The 19,942-nt window shown below is 42.2% G+C and overlaps 1 protein-coding gene across 7 annotated transcripts in view; it reads left to right on the forward strand.

Annotated features, from left to right (window-relative positions):
- CORIN (corin, serine peptidase) overlaps positions 1–19,942 on the forward strand; it is a 204,558-nt gene that overhangs the window by 133,906 nt on the left and 50,710 nt on the right. For 4 of the 7 annotated variants that reach the window (XM_080647711.1, XM_080647712.1, XM_080647713.1 and 1 more), the window contains exons 7-11: positions 3,067–3,174; positions 4,401–4,511; positions 6,616–6,732; positions 11,021–11,128; positions 19,079–19,310. In XM_080647711.1, the coding sequence (XP_080503837.1) occupies positions 3,067–3,174; positions 4,401–4,511; positions 6,616–6,732; positions 11,021–11,128; positions 19,079–19,310 (676 nt within the window). The remainder of the gene's footprint in view (positions 1–3,066; positions 3,175–4,400; positions 4,512–6,615; positions 6,733–11,020; positions 11,129–19,078; positions 19,311–19,942) is intronic. The other 3 variants (XM_080647714.1, XM_080647715.1, XM_080647716.1) reach the window with 1 other exon arrangement.

Genomic DNA, 19,942 nt, shown 5'->3' on the forward strand with positions numbered 1-19,942 from the left:
TTGTCTTTTGCTCTTGGCATTTTAATTATGATGTGTCTTGGTGTGGTCCTCTTTGGATTCCTTTTGTTTGGGGTTCTCTGCACTTCCTGGACTTGTAAGTCTATTTCTTTCACCAGGTGGGGGAAGTTTTCTGTCATTATTTCTTCAAATAGGTTTTCAGTATCTTACTCTCTCTCTTCTTCTGGCACCCCCATAATTCTGATGTTGGTACACTTGAAGTTGTCCCAGAGGCTCCTTACCCTATCTTCATATTTTTGGATTCTTTTTTCTTTTTGCTTTTCCGGTTGGGTGTTTTTTGCTTCTTTGTTTTTCAAATCTTTGACTTGATTCTTGCATTCCTCTAGTCTGTTTTTGGGTCTCTGTATAATATTTATTATTTCAGTCAGTGTATGTTTAATTTCTAGTTGGTCCTTTTTCATATCCTCGAGGGTCTCACTAAATTTATCAGCCTTTTCTAGAAAATTCTTGAAAAACCTTATAACCGTGGTTTTGAACTCTATATCCAGTCGTTTGCTTTCCTCCATTTCTTTCATTTGTGACCTGCCTCTTTGTCTCCACATTTTAGCTGCTTCCCTGGGTTGATACAGTGGCTTTGTGTGTGAGGTGTCATATAGGGCCCAGTGGCTCAGCCTCCCCAGTTACCTGAAGTGGACACTCTTGATGCACCTCTTTGTGGGCTGTGTGCACAGTCTTGTTGTAGTTAAGCCTTGATTGTTGTTGGTATCACTGGGAGGAATTGACCTCCAGGCCAGTTGGCTGTGAGGATCAGCTGTGTCTACGATGGGAGAACTTCTGTGCTGGAGACATCCTTATGAGACAAGACTTGCTTCAGTGGGGTTTGGTGCTCACTGAGTCTGCCCCCTGAGTGTGTCCCTTATGGATCTGAGGAGTTGTAATCTGGATGGTCCCACTCTGACCCCTGGGTACACTGGCTCTTGGATCTCCAAGGAGGTGCTAATTTAGCCTCTGCCTGAGGCCACCCAGCAGGAGCTATGGAGAGATCTGCAGATTCCTCTTCTTTGGGTTTTGGAGGTGCCCAGATGAGGCCCAGCTGTGAAGCAATGCAAGCTGCTGCGGGGCCTTGGGCCTTCTTTTGGATGTTCTGGGTCTCATTGACTCAGCTGCAGTTTGTTAGGTAAGTTTAGAATTCAAAGGATCCATTCATATGCGAAAGCCTCTGAGTTCAGCTTGAATGGGGCGGAATCTCAGGGCGGAGTCTTAGGGTGGAGCAACCAGCAATGGCTTCGTGGGGCGGGATCTCAGGCGAAGCAAACAGCAATGGTCAGCCCTGCCCTAAGAGGCCCCCGTGTCTCAGTGTCCCGCTTAATCACTGCAAGCACCTCTGAGAGAAAGTCGCTCTCGAGTTTCGCCCGCTGCCAAACAGTCCAGTTTCTCCCCGTATGAGTCTGGGTCCCCAGAGTCTCGCCGGGAACTGGAGTTCAGAGAGGTTGGGAGCTTTTGTCTCCCTCCTGATTGAGAAAGCCAGCCTCGTACTCAGTTGCCACACACACACACACACACACTCTGCCTTCCGTAGCTCCTGTGAGTCTCAGTGAGCTTTTCTCTTTCCTTCTAGTTGTAGAGTTTCCACTCAGCCAGCCTTCCTGTGGTTCTGGATGATGTCCGTTTTGTCTTTTAGTTGTAGTTTTGAAATTGTTGTGTGAGGCAGCAGTTCAGGTGTTTACCTATGCCGCCATCTTGGTTTCTCCCCTTGGGTCCCATCTCTTCATTCTCTTAATAGCATTTTAACTTTAATTCTTTTTTTTTTACTTTTGAATAATGTTTATTAGAAAGAACTTCCATTTAAATAATGTAATAATTGTGTAAAATGCATTTTTAAGAGAATACTGTCTTGTTTTTATAAAATTGATGCATGCTCAGAAATTCAAACAATACAGAACTTAATAAAATTTTAGACATACAGATATTTTTAACATTGTGAGGTCTATTTATTAATTTTTCTTTCATGGCCTGTGCTTTGTTGGCATATCTAAGAATTCTTTGTCTAATCCAAGGTCAAAGAACAGAGTTTCCCCCCCCTGTATTTTCTTCTAGAAGCTTCATAATTTTGGCTCTTACACTTAAGTCTATGATCCATTTTGAGATAATTTGTGTGTATAATTTGAGGTAAAGGTCAGAGTTCAGTTTTGTACACTTAAAATCTAATTATTCTATTACCATCTGTTGGAGAGTATTATTTTCCTATTGAATTCTCTTGACATCTTACACACATTATTTTATTAATCTCTATTTTCAAGCTGTATTAACTAATGATCTTATCCCAGTTTCATAGGTGAGTTCACAGACTCATAGATTTTTAACTAATACACTCATATTCCCATGGCTAGTAGATGGCAGAACTCGGCTATGAGTTCTGTTTTGCCCAAAAACAAGACGTATCATCTTATTAAAATTTCCTCACATGTTGTTCATTCCAACATTAAACTATATGCTTTCTGAAGCTGCATACCACTCATTCTTATCTTGCTGCCATACTCTGGGACAGTACTTGCTTATTTAAGGGTCATCTTATGAAACACTCCATTGACTTAAGGGATCATGTTTGTATGAAAGTGAGTAATGACTCTATAATCGAAATAAGTTTTTCTCTCAATTGTGTTTATGCTTATCATGGATAAAACTAGACTTTCATTGCAAAGGAAACATTTTTAGGAAATAGCTACTTACCCTCTACTGAAGTCATTGCTTCTGTGTGAACATGAACTTCATGAGGAACTATGATGACTTGAGAATATCATTTCTCATATTTGACTATAAAGGAGCTTTCAGGGGACATAAAGTGAAAGTCACGTGAAGACTCAGAAAGTGATAAAAGCAATAGCTTGGGAGCCAGAGAGTCCTAGTCCTGGTTCTGCAGTAGCTTGTTATGTGACCTTGAGCAAGTCCTTGGATCTCTCTGCACCAGTCTTCTTACCTGTACAGCACTAGCTGTGGACCAGGTTGTCACTATGGTTTCCCTCCTGTTGGTATGCTTTTGCTACGTAGAGTGTTACTGTAACATCATGTTCGTTCAGATGCTACTTGAGTGGTCTCTCTTGTTTTCAGATTGCAGCCAGAATCTGTTCCGCTGTCACACAGGCAAGTGTCTTAATTATAGCCTTGTGTGTGATGGATATGATGACTGTGGGGACCTGAGTGATGAACAAAACTGTGGTAAGTAGCATTGTCTTCCTAAGGTTTTCATGAAACATTTTAGAATTTATCACCAAGAACATGTAGCTTGTTGTTCTTTAATATGATTATGAGCAGGTTAAATTATAAAATGGTTGGTTTCTTAATTTTAGAAAGGGGAGGTTTTTTCCAATTATGTCTTATGTATAAATGTAATACCTCTGAAATACACAGTCATACTGAGGAAATGCTACAGAAGTGGAGTGGAAAGGCCGCTGCAGGTTGTTAATATGTTAATATTATTTTCTCCTTAAAAGTGTTCTGTTTCTTCTCTGGTTCTTCCGGTGGCTCATGTTTAGATTTTGAACTCTTGAGCAAAATTTTTGCAGAAAGATATAGTATTTGTCCCTTGAGCCCCCTTATTTTTAAAAAATATGGTTGGTTTTATTGATTTTTAGAGAGAGAGGAATGGAGAGGGGGAGAGAGAGAGAGAAAGGAAGAGAGAGATCAATTGGCTGCCTCCTGCATGCCCCCTTCTGTAGTAGTGACATGTAGGGTTAAAATGGCACATTTATTTTATGTACAAAAACTTATCTTTTAAAGAATGAACCTACCTTTTAAAGGGTCTTATTCAATTTTGAGTGCCATCTCTTGAATTAAAACCAGCAAAATTTCTCTTGCTTATTTACCTTTTTGACCTTGTGATTAACTTCAAAGTGTTCAGGTAAGATATTGAATGACATAGGAACTTTGTAACATGAACAAAGGGAAAGCTGGGATGACGAGGGGCACTGGGCAAATGGCGTGAGATAGTATTTAGCATTGGAGACTATTGGGAGGAATGTTGGGAAAGGCTCAGGAGTATGATCGAAGAGTGCCTCAGACTGCATGTGTCTGAAAACACGACAAAGCCGTCACAAATACGTCAAACCAGCTCTCTACCTTGTGAAATCCAAATCACAGTTCTGTTTATTTGAGCCAGCGTAAAATCACATGTTTCTCATAAGGAAAGAAAAGAGTGACAAAACAATAAACAACAACAAAAATAGCTGTGGGTCCTGAGAAAGCTGGACAGGGTTTCATCTGAAAAACAGATACTTAGGTCATAGTGACGGTGCCTAGGAGCCCGCAGGCTTGGGAGGGAGGTGCATTGTGCCAGACGCATCATAGGAACGTTGCTGGAGGTGTTAGGGCAATTGGAATAGATGCTCCGGGCTAAGTGCCCATCACACTGGTTCCCTGCATCGAGTGGGCTTTCCCTTCTCCAGACTGCAGCCCCACGAAGGAGCACCGCTGTGGAGATGGGCGCTGCATCGCGATGGAGTGGGTGTGCGACGGCGACCAGGACTGCCTGGATAAGTCTGACGAGGTCAACTGCTGTGAGTGCCCCAGGATTTTGTTTGCTTATTTGTCCATTTCTTGCCTGTGTAGACCAACAGACTCCAGTGTTACCACCTAAACAGCCTTCCAAGGGAAAGATCCTTGAACCTTGGTCCTTGCCTAGAAAGATAATAATGGAATGGTGTGAGGACAATGACAATGTAGTTAATGCACTTGACCTCCACACGTTTCTCCCCAGAACGTCAAGCTTTATTGGCTGGATCTGGTCCAGCAGGTGGCTGTTTTCTTTTTCTCTTGGCTCCCGTGTCCCCTTTCTGCACCCGTGTCCCCTTTCTGCACCCGTGACTTTGTCAAAGGGGATGCTCTCCTCAGAGACTGGGGGCCTTTTCTATTGCAAATGACACATGAGTGGTTGAGCCTCCAAACATGTTCTCAGGCACGATTTGTAGGAGAACATGGAGAGAATTGCCAGAGAGAAGAGAGCATTCGAAGCTCATAGACTTTCACAGAGAGTGTGAAAACAGTTGGAACTTTACTGCCTGTCGTATTCTGGGTTAGTGAATAGTCTCCAGGTAGCTGTTACACTATGTAGGAAATAAAATCAAGTATGGCTACTAATTCTTTTTTTCCTTTAGAAACTGCACTATACTCAGTAGAGACCAAGAGAATGATTGAATAGAAGCAGCTAGGTGTTAAAAGCAAGTAATTTGACCTGAAAGAGTTAATATGATGCATTTAATGCATGGTTGAATGCATTAAACTTTTTATTTCATCTTTTGCTGTCCAATACAAATAGAAATAAATGTTGGTATATAAGATATTGAATATTTAAGTTGCCTATAATTTGAGGCAACAATAGAAATGCAGGGAGCATGGTTTGTATTTTGACATAAGAAAAGTCATATAAATTTTCAAATGCAATGCTGGACTTTCCTCTTCCCTGAATTGAAAATGAACTGGAATATCCCCGAGTCCTTGCTTAGTGGAACACAGAGGCCCAGAGCAGGCTGTACCTTGGCTGATCCTGGGAAAGCAAGGACATGATGCTCATGTACAACGATTCCAGTGTTGAGCCTCGATTCAAGAATAGGGACTTACAATGTTCAACAGTAGCTCGGTGAAGGCTGAGGTCATATAAAACATGGTTTCTGATGCTCTAAAACAGTGGTTCTCAACCTTTCTAACGCTGCAACCCTTTAATACAGTTCCTCATGTTGTGGTGACCCCCAACCATGAAATTATTTTCGTTGCTACTTCATAACTGTAATTTTGCTGCTGTTAATGAATCGTAATGTAAATATCTGTGTTTTCCGATGGTCTTAGGCTCTACAGTAGCGGTTCTCAACCTGTGGGTCACCTAGGACCATCGGAAAACACAGATATTTACATTACGATTAGAAAGGTTGAGAACCACTGCTCTAAAAGATAAAAGTAATGGAATTTAGACAATGTTTAGGAACCAGATGATTAATAGCCACTACACCATCCATTTCAAATGTCAGCTGTCCTAAGCAAGTTTTGAAATGAAGTGTTTATTGTATGCTAGGTATCTGCATGCGCTTTCATATGCTTCATTTCATTGGCTCAGTGGGTCAGGCTGTCTGGAGTGACAGGCTGGGCTAGGACTCAGAGAACCTGCCTGCACATTCCCGCCCTCCCTTGTAACAGCCATGTGGCTGCGAGACAGCCACTAAACTCTCTAAGCTCAGTTTCCTATTCCAAACCAGATCAATAATATCTCCCTTGCAAGTCTGTTGTGGGGATCTGAGATTAAACACAGAATGCCCCTAACAAAGTTATTGCCATAGAGTAAACTTTTAATAAGTCGTGCCTTTTATAATAGTAGCCTCACTGCCACCATCATTAATAATACTTCCCATCATGAGGTTATCAAATAAAGTAAGTCCAGCAAGTGCTATTTAGTGAGGCATGAGACATTCTGGAGAGAAACCACTCCATTTCAGAAACACTTGGCCTTGTTGTTTTTAAATTAGTGATGCATTCATTCCTTTATACAGAACACTCAAACAGTCAGAACACTCCATTTCCTGGCAGTGCCAGGAAAACAAGGACCGTTTCTAAGACCTGCAGACGGAGAGAAGGGCTAGCAACCCGCGTGACTATTGTTCTGGCTTCCCCCAGCCTGCCGCAGCCAGGGCCTGGTGGAGTGCAGGAACGGCCAGTGCATCCCCAGCACTTTCCGGTGCGATGGGGACGAGGACTGCAAGGACGGCAGTGATGAGAAGAACTGCAGCTACAGTAAGTGTGTGCTCTGCCCCCGAAGCATGCCTTAACGGTGGGCCTTCCCCTGGGAACCGAGCGAAGTGTTGGAAGTTAACCGGATGCGTAAATAGGATTCCCACACGAAGATTTCCAGATTGCCTACCGCAGTGGTCCTCACAGCCCCGTCCCCCAGAAAACACCCTGTTGAGGATTTCCTCAAGCAACTCCCACTGAAACATCATTCGCAAGGGTGAAGGGTAGAGGTTAAACACTTACACAGCATGGGGAGAGTCAGGTAACTGTTTGATGGGGAAAGGCAACGCTGTGAAAAAGAGAAGAGTTTAGTATATGGTATTCGATTAAATTAGATTCCAATTAGCAGGAACTGGCTTCTGAAATTAAATGTAACAGCTTCATAGAGTCACATGCCCAGAGACGCAGTTCAATGCCTCACATTACCAGGCAATACACTTAAACACACTTTAAAAGGAGTCTGATCTCCATCTGTGAAACTCAAAGAGAAAACATAAATCAAATGAATTGGTTTTTCAAATGTGACCATTTCTGCCAGAAAAGCAAGTCTCATGCTGATCATTTTTTAAGCCCCAGTTTATGTAGAAGCGTCTCTCAGCACAGGCTGGTAAGAATATTTCTAGACTTAAAAATCAATAACTTTGTGTGCTAGTGACCTTGCCATTGACCTTCACAGCCTGGTTAAGAGTATGGTTGTTGCCGCCCAGCTGCCTGGTTCAAACCCAGCTGTGTTACCCACTATCTGGTTGATTTTAGGCTAGTTACTTAACCTCTGATGTCTCAGTTCCCATGTCTGTAAACTTGGAATAATGATCACATCATTACTGACACGTAGTGAGAACTCAGTTAATATTTGCTATTATTACACTGCCGTTATGTTGAAGCATGTCTCGGCTGTGTATATCTATCCCCAGCTAATGAGATGGGTCACCTGTAGCTAAGTTAGTTTGTTGTAATGAATATAGATCATTAGAATAGCTTTAATGAAAAATGCATTTGAGACATAAAGGGAGAGCCTTTTCATCACAGATGTATTACATTAAAAGATACATAAGCAGCACTAAGTTTTTAACAATTTAAAAATTCAGCAGGAAATGCTTTTCTACAACCACAAATCTCTCTTTGGATCAAGTTGTTCTTTCTTCCTACGTAATTCAACTCTGTTTGAAATCATATTGGATTCTTCACTACACAAGGGCAGGATTTTGTCAATTTGTCTTGGCAGGTGTGAGATGTAAGAAAGTCACAAGATAAAATGGGTCAAAAAGTAAAATTTTATTTTATTTTTTTTTAATATATATTTTATTGATATTTTACAGAGAGGAAGGGAGAGGGATAGAGAGCTAGAAACATCGATGAGAGAGAAACATCGATCAGCTGCCTCCTGCACACCTCCCACTGGGGATGTGCCCGCAACCAAGGTACATGCCTTGACCTGAATCGAACCCGGGACCCTTCAGTCCGCAGGCCTACGCTCTATCCACTGAGCCAAACTGGTTTCGGCCAAAAAGTAAAATTTTAGCATCTTTATATTATTTACTCTAATGAAGTCAGCTTAATAAATGTGTATTGTGGGGCTAATATGTGGTCAACCACTGGGAATTTAGAGGCAAGTGAAATAGCTTTCAGGCCCCGAGCAGGGGGGAGAGACAATAAACATGCATGTTGGTGTCTACCCATGAAGTGACGTCGCCGTGGGGAAAGGCAGGGTGCTAGGAGACCTTACATGGGATGATGCCCTGGCAAAGGGCCCCAGGGACGCTTCCCTGAGGAAGAGATATTGGAACTAAGATCTGAAGAATGAGTGGAGTTAACAAAGGAGCGTGGGACGGGGGGGAAGCGTTTCAGACACAGGGAGCCTCTTGGCCCGAAGTCCCAGGGAGGGAAGGGGCGGGGCTTGCTTAGGGTGCTGGGATGGGCCACGGCATTAGAGGGTGAGCGGGAAGAGGAGCTCGCAGCTGCAGCAGAATTGTCAGCAGTGACTGCAGGCTGGCTCTGCCTGACAGGGCTGGGGAGGGGCGCAGGGACCCCTTCCCCCAGGGCTTGGGCCCCATTGAAAATGTAGGCCTTTACAACCCTCAGGTGGGCTCTCTGCCTTCCTGTCTAGTCTCCCGAGGCTTCAGTGACTCCAGCCTCTGCACTTGCCTGCCCCGGGCCTTTGCGTGTTCCGCTGTGTGCCTGGGAAACCCATGCGTCCCTCTTGTCCTAGCTTGCCCCATCGGCCTGAAGAGCTCCTTTGAGAGGCTTTCCCCTTCCTGCCCTTGTTTGGTTCCCTTACACGTAGTCCCAGTAAAGTAATGATCACATAGCGTTGTAAGGTTCTGATCATGATGGCATCCCTAATTAGAGCAGAAACTGTCAACATTTTTATCTTTTAAGGCTCAGTGCCTTGTCACATAAATTTGTCACATAGCAGGCACTCATACACTGAACTAATGAATGCATGTTGTCTTATGAAAATTCTTTAAGAGACTAAACGCGTGGAAATTAGCCTGGCTTGCCTTGCAAAATTTTTTTTTTACTCTACTGACATTAAAAAAAAAAAAAAGGAACAGAATGACATCTCTGCAAGGCTATGATACATTGTACATTAATGGTACTTGTAAAGGAGAAAGAGTCCAGTATAATAAAAATTTTCTGAGAATCCTATATAATAAAGACGTAATATGCAAATTAACCCTCACACCCTCACAAGATGGCTGCCTATGACCAGGCCGGCAGGGGGGTTAGTGAGGGATGACCAAATGACTGAATAAGCAGGCTGTGTGGGGTGACCAGGCCGTCAAGGGAGGGGCAGTTAAGGATGACCAGGCTGGCATGGGTGGTAGTTAGGGGCAACCAGGCCAGCAGGGGGGGAAGTTAGGAGCGATCAGGCCAGCATGCAGAGGCAGTGAGGGGCAATCAGGCTGGCAGGTGGGAGGGGGCAGTTAGGGGCAATCAGGCAGGCAGGCAGGTGAGTGATTAGGAGCCAGTGGTCCAGAATTGTGAGAGGATGTCCCGAATTGGAGAGGGTGCAGGCTGGGCTGAGGGGACACCCCCCCCCCCCTGCACGAATTTCATGTACCAGGCCTCTAGTCTATATATATAAAAGCCTAAGTGACCATTAGGACCAAACAACCAGAATGACTGGCCGACTGGCCAGTAGCTATGATGCTCACTGACCCAGACCTTGCTGCTGAGGTCCTGACAGCCCCAAATCAGGTTCACCCGAACCCTGGACCCAGACAGGAGGGAGGAGGGAGCCCAATTCCTCATGGAATCAGCCGTTGGTTAGCTTGCTGCTGGGGCCAACCTCCCACAGTCCCTCCCCATGGCCGGCAAGCTCTCCCCACCCCCATCAGCCCCAATCGCTGGCCAGGCTGAGGGACCTCACCCGTGCACGAATTGGTGCACTGGGCCTCTAGTTATAGATAAGAATGACTGTGTGTGTCCACATACTATCATTTTTACTTTAAAATGCCTTGCAAGAGTCTCTAGATTCCAGCTGAGGTTTCTGAAAGTAACTGAGTATAACAGCGGAGAGATGGAAAGGGAATGGGCAGTAATTAGTTATCTTATCCATGTAATCTACAAATGACCAGGAAATCAATGGGACAACCAGTTTCCTCTCTACATACCTTAAGGAAAAGCCATTAGGTTGACGTTACTGTGGTCATTCATTTGGGAACTAGAAACCCATTTCTCAGGTCATCATGGCTCGGCTGACATTACTTTCCAAGGACACACAAAAAATAGGGGTCACAGCTGCACAGGACTTGTACCCCGATAGCATCCTTGTTGTGTTGGTGTTGATGCCCTACTTATAATTGGGGGAAATATTTTCTTTCAAAGGGAAGACTAGAGTTGGGAGCAAATGAGTCTTTAAAATAATATTTAATATTCACAATTTCAGGATCTTTATATCGGTCTCTCTTTAAATTTTATTTTATAATCAAATATATGCACCCATGTAAATATAAAACACTATCTTTTCTTTTCATTTTTCATTAAAAGCAACAACGTGTGTGTGTGTGTGTGTGTGTGTGTGTGTGTGTGTGTGTGTGTGTTTGATAGGTTGCCTCTTATTTCCTCATTCTTACAGAATCCTTTTGAAATAATTGTGTCGTATTTAGTTGCCAGGAAAATTAATCCAGAAAGCATCTATTCAACATGTGTTCAATATTCTTGGAGACATTGGAAGGAAATTAAAGTTGTGTCATTCCTCAGCTCCACCAGGCAGCCTCGATCCTTTAGATCCCAGCGTCAGGAATTTACAGATGATGAAAGCGCATGTACCTTTCCCCCTCTGTAGGTCAGACTCCATGTCAAGAAGGCGGCCAAACATGCCTCTACAATTCCTGCCTTGATTCATGTGCTGGTAGCTCTCGTTGTGACCCCAACACCAGTCTGAATAACTGTAGTAAGTACAGCAGCTGACAAATGCAATCTCCGTGGCAGGATGTGCATTCGGCTTTGTTCTTTCCCACTGACATTGAAATGCTGACGTCTGGGATCCCTCCAAAAATATATGTACCTATTTTCTTTTTCTTTTTTTTAAAGCTTGCATGTGGTAGCAGAAGAGAAACAAAATGGTCTTAATGAACTGAAATCAGAAACAACTGTGTCGTGAATGGGCTATAAATCCGCATTGCTTAATATCATTACCATTACTTTCAACTCAGCGTTAGCTCCTATATATTATTTTCTTGGCTCCATCTGCAGGCAGATGCTATTTTTCTTCCCTTTGAAAGTTTAGCTTCAAAAATGGAAACTTTATCCAAGAAGCAAATGTGATGTTCATCTGCGTAGCCGCGTGAAACTTTGGCTGTCTGTTCTTTTAATAAAATTTATTCTCACCTTTCCAGGAACTCTGCTGACTTATAATGATCTTGCAGCCATTATGTTACTGATTTGGTGGTGATGTAACAGCTCCAAATGGTGTGAATAGGGGGCTCTCTATACCTGGCTTTCAGGAGGAAGGATTATTAGGGGAGATAGAATGGGTAGTGGAGGGCTGTGTAGATTCTCACAGGAAATTGAAAATGAATCAGAAAGACTCTGACTCTGATACTCACTTCTTTCACTTTTTATAATTAATTTTTGGTCTCACCTTCAATGTGGAGCTTAAAATTAAGTCTGTCACTTTGAGTTGATAAGATGGTGATTTTTTAAATATATATATATATATATATATATATATATATATATATATATATATATTTCAGAGAGGAAGGGGGAGAGAGAGAGAGAGAGAGAGAAACATCAATGATGAAAGAGAATTATTAATTGGCTGCCTCCTGCACGCCCCACACTGGGGATCAAGCCCACAACCTGGGCATGTGCCCTTGACCGAGAGATCAACCTCAACCTCCTGCTTCACAGGTCGATGCCCAACCACTGGGCCACACCACCTGGGCAAGGTGACTTTTTTAGCACATACCCTCGCAGTTGAAGGCCACAGGAAACTGGGAGGTTGAAAGGGTTATGGGTTTGAGTCCTTGGATTTCCTGCAGTGTTAGGGTCCTAGTTTTACTTGGTGACCTTTCTGGGTCCATATGAAGCTTTCTGGTCAATCTGGGGCTGCCCTGTAACCATTGGGGAGTCTCCAGGGGTGAAAACAGTAGGCTGGGAAGGAATTTGAGGGAGGCAGCCACTGACAACCCAGCTGACAGGACTTTTTATTTTCATGAGCACTTAACTGGCTGAGACACAACACCCAGCCCTCCTCCAGTTCTCAGGTGAGAGAACAGTGCACATAGATAGCAGTCTTACCACTAAGACCCACTGCTCTTTACTCACTCTACACTGAATCATGTGTATGTGTGTGTACATGCATGTCAATGTATGTGCACATATATGTGTATGTGCGTGCACATGTGTGTATGTGTGCGTGTATATGTATATGTTCTGGGCCCATCGTTTCACTTTGATTATCTCCCAGTCTACCCCAGAACTTTTCCAGAATTATTTAGTTACTTCACCTTGAACTTGAGATGAGTAATTTTGGACAGTGACAGTGTCATCTCAAAGACATATATTTATTATTAAAGTTTTGGGAGTTGTCTGATATGGAATGTCACTTACTATTAACTCAAAAAAGTCAAAAGAACAGTGTTAGCCTGTGTCAAATTTTGATGAAGAATATGTTATCCTATTTTCTCTATATTTGAAATGTTTCAAAATTTAAATCTGTTATCTATCAAAAAAGAAGTTGTAGAAAGAACACTGGATGACTCTGGTTTATACATTTAACCAACATTTACAGCATGTGCACGATGGTCCGGGCACTGGGATGGACACTGGGCATGGTAGTGGTGAAGAAGAGGCATGATTGCTACCTTCCTGCAGGTGACTTTCTAGGGTGGGAGAGCACACTGCTGCCTTCCCTCTCATATATACCACTTTGGTCTCTCTCTTTTAAAAAAATTTTTAAAATATATTTTTAATTGATTTTAGAGAGGTAGGGAGAGGGAAAGAGAGATAGAAACATCAATGATAAGAGAGACGTATTGATCGATTGCCTCCTGCATGCCCCACACTGGGGATCGAGCTACACCTGGGCATATGCCCTGCCAGGGAATCAACCATGACCTTCGGGTTCATAGGTCAACGCTCAAACACTGAGCCATGCTGGCTGAGCTGGTTTCTCTTTATATTGTTCAGATACACTCAGTTTCCCCAGTGTCTCACTGTCTCATCACTTCTTCATGCACCGTACATCTTCTGGCCTGGTTTGCCCATACATATTCAGCACTGACATCCCCTCTTCTGAGTGCCAGGTACTGGCTAGTCACTGGTCCCACTCCTACAGTGTATATGTAGTGTATATGCCTAACTTCCAGTTTAGAGTAAAGATATTAGTCCTTATTTTTCAAAGAGCTTCAGGATCATAGACGTTTTCCGTAAAGATGGACTGGTAGCATCTCCTCTCAGAAAACTCTTTGTGCCCTTGAAAAGTGACTATTTGAAGATCCCAATGAGCAGAGAGGTATAATTACTTAGATTCTGAGTCACGACTGCACAGAACTCTTTCTCTGGCTCCTTCCAGTGGAGAACATGAATTTGGAGAATGTGGCTATTCTGTCTGCTTGAGTCAGTGTCTTACTGGACTTCTAGTGCTTGAAGACACTGGTTCTTGCCATCCCGTAAAATATGATATAACTTTCTAATGGTCCCTGAAGGTATACTGGGTGGCACCTAGGCATCAGTATGTTTAAAATTCCCAGTTGACCCCAATGTTCAGCCCAGTTGAGAATTATTGCTTTAGTGAACTGTTCATGACTAGGCCACCAGGGTATGTGACATCTTCAAAACTGGATATGAAAAAGTCTTCGTAATTTTCCAAAAAGGTGCATGACCTATCCCAGCTTCCCAGAAACGACCACAATGAGAAGAAAGCCTATAGAATAGTCAAAGAACATATATTCTTAGCCCATAGATACAGACAACAATGTGGTTAGGGCCAGAGGGAGGTAAGGGGAGGGTCTGGGTGGAGGGGGGCAAAGAGAGGAAATGGGGACATCTGCAATAATTTCAACAATAAAAATAAAAACCTATAAACTACATCTCTGATGACATTGTGTACTGATAGGCTTGAAGTATCACAGTATCACCACATCTACTCATAGTCCAGAATCTTTATCATCTTTGGGCCCTTCTGGGAGGCAAAATACAGAAAAACACAGACATAGCCTTTGTCTGGCATGGAGGGACTCATTCTCACTTCTGCATTGTAATATGCAGTCCAGACATGTGGGGGAACCCGGTGGACAGAGCAGGTCTTGGGCATGAGAGCAGCTCTTTCCCTGCTCTCAACTCCCTTGATCACTGTGGCTCTATGCCTCAGGAGCTCTCCCAAATTTCTACTGTGTTCCATCAACCTTTAGTTCCACATGCATTTTTTCCCTTCAACACCAAAACCTTGAATAATTTGCCAATCTATGCATTTTTCTGCCCTCTCCTTGCCTTCTCTAGTTGGAAGGAATAAATAATATGGTGTGTGATAAAAAGCCAAACACCACAATGGAGGGGAACTTCAATCCTTGGAAGCAAATAGTAGATGAGAGAAATGAGCTCTTTGTGAGAGCATCCCTAACCAGTCAGTAAAAAAGAAATGGTTAAATTCGACTATTACTAGGCGCAGTTTCTCTTTTCACCAGAGATTGAAGGCTGTTTCCCCAGCTGAAGGTGAAACACTGAAGATGTCCCAACCTGAATGGAACAGACAGGAGCAGAGCGAAGCTGAGCATAGCTGTCTAGCAGGACAGGGGCCTTGCTTGAGAGCCGCCTCACAGATGTGGTGTTCCAAAGCCTTGCTGTTTCATTATTGAGCTGTTTGCACTGAATAAAGTTTCCTTCTTCACCGCACCCTGAAAAAAAAAAAAAATTCGACTATTACTAGTTCGTGATGCAGTGATTGAATGGGTCCAGGCATTGAGCATCGCCATCTGCAGATGTCACACAAAAAGAGGACTCAGACATGTGCCCTCTGATGAAAGAACCCAGCAGCACCTTCTGCCAAGGGATGAATCCCAACCAGGCCTCTCTATCTGTATTCAGTTAGCAGTGCTCAGGAAACAGGGAAGGCAGTGGAATGTGTTTAACTGCACCAAGACTGTGCAAGCAGCAAAATTTCGCACATTCTAAGGTCTGATCCCTGAGTTCTTCAGTAGTTAAAGCTATAACGAAAAATAAAGGCATGGAGGGGGAACCCACATATTATAAGACACTTAAAAGACAAGTTAAAAAATAATAACTCAGATGGTTCATACTTATGTAATAAAACTATAAAGAACAAGGGAGTGATAGCTCTGGGGGCAGAGGAGGTTGATATAAGACATATACATAGGAAGGGGATGCTCGGCAAAGTTTAATTTCTTGAACTTGGTGGAAGTGACAAGGGTGTCCACCTTATAATAACTCATCAAACTATTAAAAATAATAATGTACGTATGTTGAATCATTATGTTCTATACCTGCAACTAATATAATATTATGTCTATTATATCTAAAAAATAATGACAGAGACAGCATTTGAGGCAAGGATAAATCTTGGAATATTATATATGCTAATGGGTGTTGAAAAGTGAGATTTTCTCATGTAAATAACCATAATTTAGTACATGATTTCCAATAGCTTCAGAGTATTTCATCACAAGGATATAACATCGTTTAGTTAACAATCCCGTCTTTGGGTTGAGTTGAATAAATCTTGTCTCAGACTTTAAAATGTTTAATATCACTGAGACTCCATCAGGGTCATTTTTTTCCCCAACAGCTTTTCATGAAATCTCATTTAGGTTCAGGATACTGTGCTAGGCACTGTGTCACTCACATTGGAAATGGTGCTGTGGCATTTGAGCATCCTCACATGTTTGTGACTTGGTTGCCCTCTAGTGGCTATTGCAACTCTGACTAGGGAGTGAGTCTAATGCAATAAAGAAAATTATTGGTATCATAAATCATAGAATTTGAGGCTGACAGATATCAAGAGAATTTCTTTTGCTTAGCACTCTATGAAGAATGCATTATGAAGGAATAAATCACAAGATTCAGTCAATCTTACAACATTCAATAAAGGTCTCTAGAATAATAAATGATAATAACTCAATCCATTCATGCCCCTCAGTTCTGAAACACTTAAAGGTTATATCTTACCCCAGATCAAAAGTGGTAAGCTCTCTATACATCAAAAGAGGGAAAAATTATCCATGTGATATATCTATTAATCAACTAAATGAAATGCACTAATAAAAAGTTAAAACTTGATAGGGTGGCAGGGGAACAGAGAGCAAGGAAAGACATGTAAGAAAAAAGGGACTGCATAAAAATCTGTGTGGATGATCCCATTTTAGTGGAATTATAATTTTAAAATTAGAAAAAATATAGAGTTGAGCTGCCTCCACTGACTTGGAAATGGCCATGATAAATAATTAAACAACAAAAAGTTGAAGAGTAACAGGAGTAGCGCAATTCTATTATGGCAAAAACAAGCACACAGTCTGTCTTTGTGTGTAAAGTCTTGTATGTGTAGATATGAGCATTGGAAAGCAAGGAAGGGTTCAGACTCATCCGAGGGTTTGAGAGAAAGTGAGAGAACAGGGAATGGGAGATGATGAACTTTTACTTTATGCATCTTTGTATTGTTAAGAGGAACATTCATTTTTAAAATAATCTAAAATAAAAATATGCAGATGTTCCTACTCTTTCATAAATCAAAGGAAATGATACACCGAACCAATCTCATACTCCCGCTGTTTCTTTTTTCAATTACAGTGTACATTCAATATTATTTTGTATTAGTTTCAGGTGTACAGCATAGTGATTAGACAAACATGTACTTTACAAAGTGTTCCCCCTGATATTGCCAGTACCCACCTGTCACCATACACAGTTATTACAATATTATTGACTGTATTTTCTATGCTGTACTACCCTCTCTATTTCTTTCTCTTCTCTCCACTCTGTACTCATCCTTAAGATTGTGTCACATCTTCACCCATAAGCTGAGAGTCTGTTACACTTTGTCCATACAGCTTTTCATCTGGCCAATGCCAGGCTTCTTATCAACATAATCCCTGTGAAGCCCTCAGATTCTTTAAGATATAGTCCTGGAGCTGTTTTAGTATTTCACCCCAGTTTTCATTACTAATTTATTTGTATGCATACCACTTCCTAGTGAAATAATTACATTGAATTGGAATACTTACTGGTAATCAGGCATGGAGTCTTCAGTCAGCTTGGGTTGATCCTAGGAAGACGCTTGCTTGACTACCCTCTCATCTCGGGTATGTTTACTGTGGACAGAACGGGAGGAGGGGGTCTTTCTACCGCATCCCCCAAACCTGCCCAAACCCCTGTGAGGCTTCCTGAGCCTCCCTTGCTCCACCTCGTCCGTCTGGGCTCCTTGCCACCGTCCCAGGGGCTCACGTTCTGCTACAGCTGCCAGCATGTGTGTCTTCCTATGAAGAGTATGGAGTGTCTCAATGGTGGGGACTATACTTGTTGTTATTTTTATATATTTAGTGCCTAGGGTAGTTCCCGACACTTTCTCCTCCTTTCCCTCCTTCCTTCTGGCACTGTCCTTGGTGCTGACTTTGAGATTAATACTTGTAGTCTCATTTCTCAAAAACCTTCCATGGGGGTGGAGGGGCGTGGAGGGGAGGGGAGGTGGCGTGAGTAGTAAAGAATACAGCAGAGGACAATGCGTGTATGGCAGGACCATGCCCGAGATGCTATGGCTCTCAGCAGAAACTCAGACTGGGAGTGGGAAGTCTTCCTGGAAGAGATGATTATGATGAGTCCTGCAGACTAAGGAGGAGTAGCTTGGTGGGGAGGATGGGAAAGGATTATTCCAGGTAGTGGGTATTCTACATACTGGCAGCTGGAACTGCGACTGTATTTGAGGGGTGATTACAAGTATGTCAAGTAAAGAAAGGGGTAAGAGAGGAGCTAACAGGGCCCACAAAAGCATGCAATTCTTAAAGTATCTGGTGTTGCCAAGGAAATACTGCTGACCAGATAGTCGTAGGCAATGGGGCTGGAAAGTCAGGGTGTCATTGCATGCCAACCTAATGGGCTCTGGTTTTATCTCATTGGAAATGATAGCTAACAGATCTCAGGCTCCTCTGCCCCCAAATCTCATAGCTTTAATATATATATATATATATATATATATATATATATATATATATATCTTATTGATTTCAGAGAGGAAGGGAGAGGAAGAGAGAGATAGAAACATCAATGATGAGAGAGAATCATCAATCAGCCACCTCCTGCATGCCCCCCACTGGGGATCAAGCCCACAACCTGAGCATGTATCCTGGGTGGGAATCACACCATGACCTCCTGGTTCATGGGTTGGGTCAATACTCAACCACTGAGCAACACCAGCCAGGCTTGTAGCTTTATATTTAAATCCATTAATCAACAATGAAATGTAGAAAAATTATTTAATGCCCACTTTAGTCAAATTCATTGTTTTTTTAATGGCTATGAAGATGATGAGGAACATACCAGTTTAGAAGTAATAAATAAATCAGAAGAAGAAAACAAATTAAAGTGAGTAAAAGAATCATGAAAAAGATCCACTTTCAGATAAGTTGAGCGAAAGGGAAAAATGAGGAAGACTTTCTAAATCATGTGTGCTGGGCACTGTGTTAGCAGCCACACACACAGAAATGAATCTTGATTTGGCACTTTATTAACCAAATTACTTAATTTTTATAGCAGTGTTATATGCTGCTTGTATTCTAGTCTTAGCTACTTTGAAAAGAAAGTAGACTTCAAAATTTTGTAAGTTTTAAAGAAACAGTTACATATGCAAAATTAATATATGTATGTGTCTGTACATGTGTTTTCTTGGTAGGTCAATGTGAACCAATTACCTTGGAACTCTGCATGAATTTGCCCTACAACTATACACATTACCCAAATTACCTTGGCCACAGGACTCAGAAGGAAGCATCCATCAGCTGGGAGTCCTCTCTTTTCCCTGCACTTGTTCAAACCAACTGTTACAAATATCTCATGTTCTTTGCCTGCACCATCTTGGTACCGAAATGTGATATGAATACAAGCCAACGTATCCCCCCTTGCAGGTAATACAGTGGGGTCTCTCCTATTACCTCAAACACCCTCATTTTCCCTTGGGGAGAACTGAAGGAAGGAAGACTTAGTCTGAGTTTAGACAAAGTGCGTATCTTGCCAAGGAGGTCTGTATTTAACAAATTACATATTTAAAAGGTAAGGAAGCAGGAATTAGAAAATGAATAATTGAATAAGAATTCATTCCTGAATGAGGGAGATATAAACTGACTTTCATAATAGTTTCTGTACTTTAATCAAATAAAATTACATGTGTGTCATTTTGGTTGATCAAGAACTGTTTTGAAAGATGTGAATTAGCAGACCAGGTGTATCTGCCTCTTTCCCTGGCAACATTGTTGTGTTAAAAATGCTGCCTTTTAAAAATATACATATATTTATTGATTTCAGAGCGGAAGGGAGAGGGAGATAGAAACTTCAATGATGAGAGAGAATCATTGTTCGGCTGCCTCCTGCACACCCCCAACTGGGGATCAAGCCTGCAACCCAGGCATGTGCCCTGACCTGGAATTGAGCCATGACCTGGTTCATAGGTCAACACTCAACCACTGAGCCACGACAGCCAGGCTAAAATGCTGACTTCTTATAGCACTCAGAGGTTAGCTATGTTACACAAGGAGTGGCT

The sequence above is a fragment of the Plecotus auritus genome (assembly GCF_963455305.1).
Source record: "Plecotus auritus genome assembly, chromosome: 1".
NCBI classification, from domain to species: Eukaryota; Metazoa; Chordata; class Mammalia; order Chiroptera; family Vespertilionidae; genus Plecotus; species Plecotus auritus.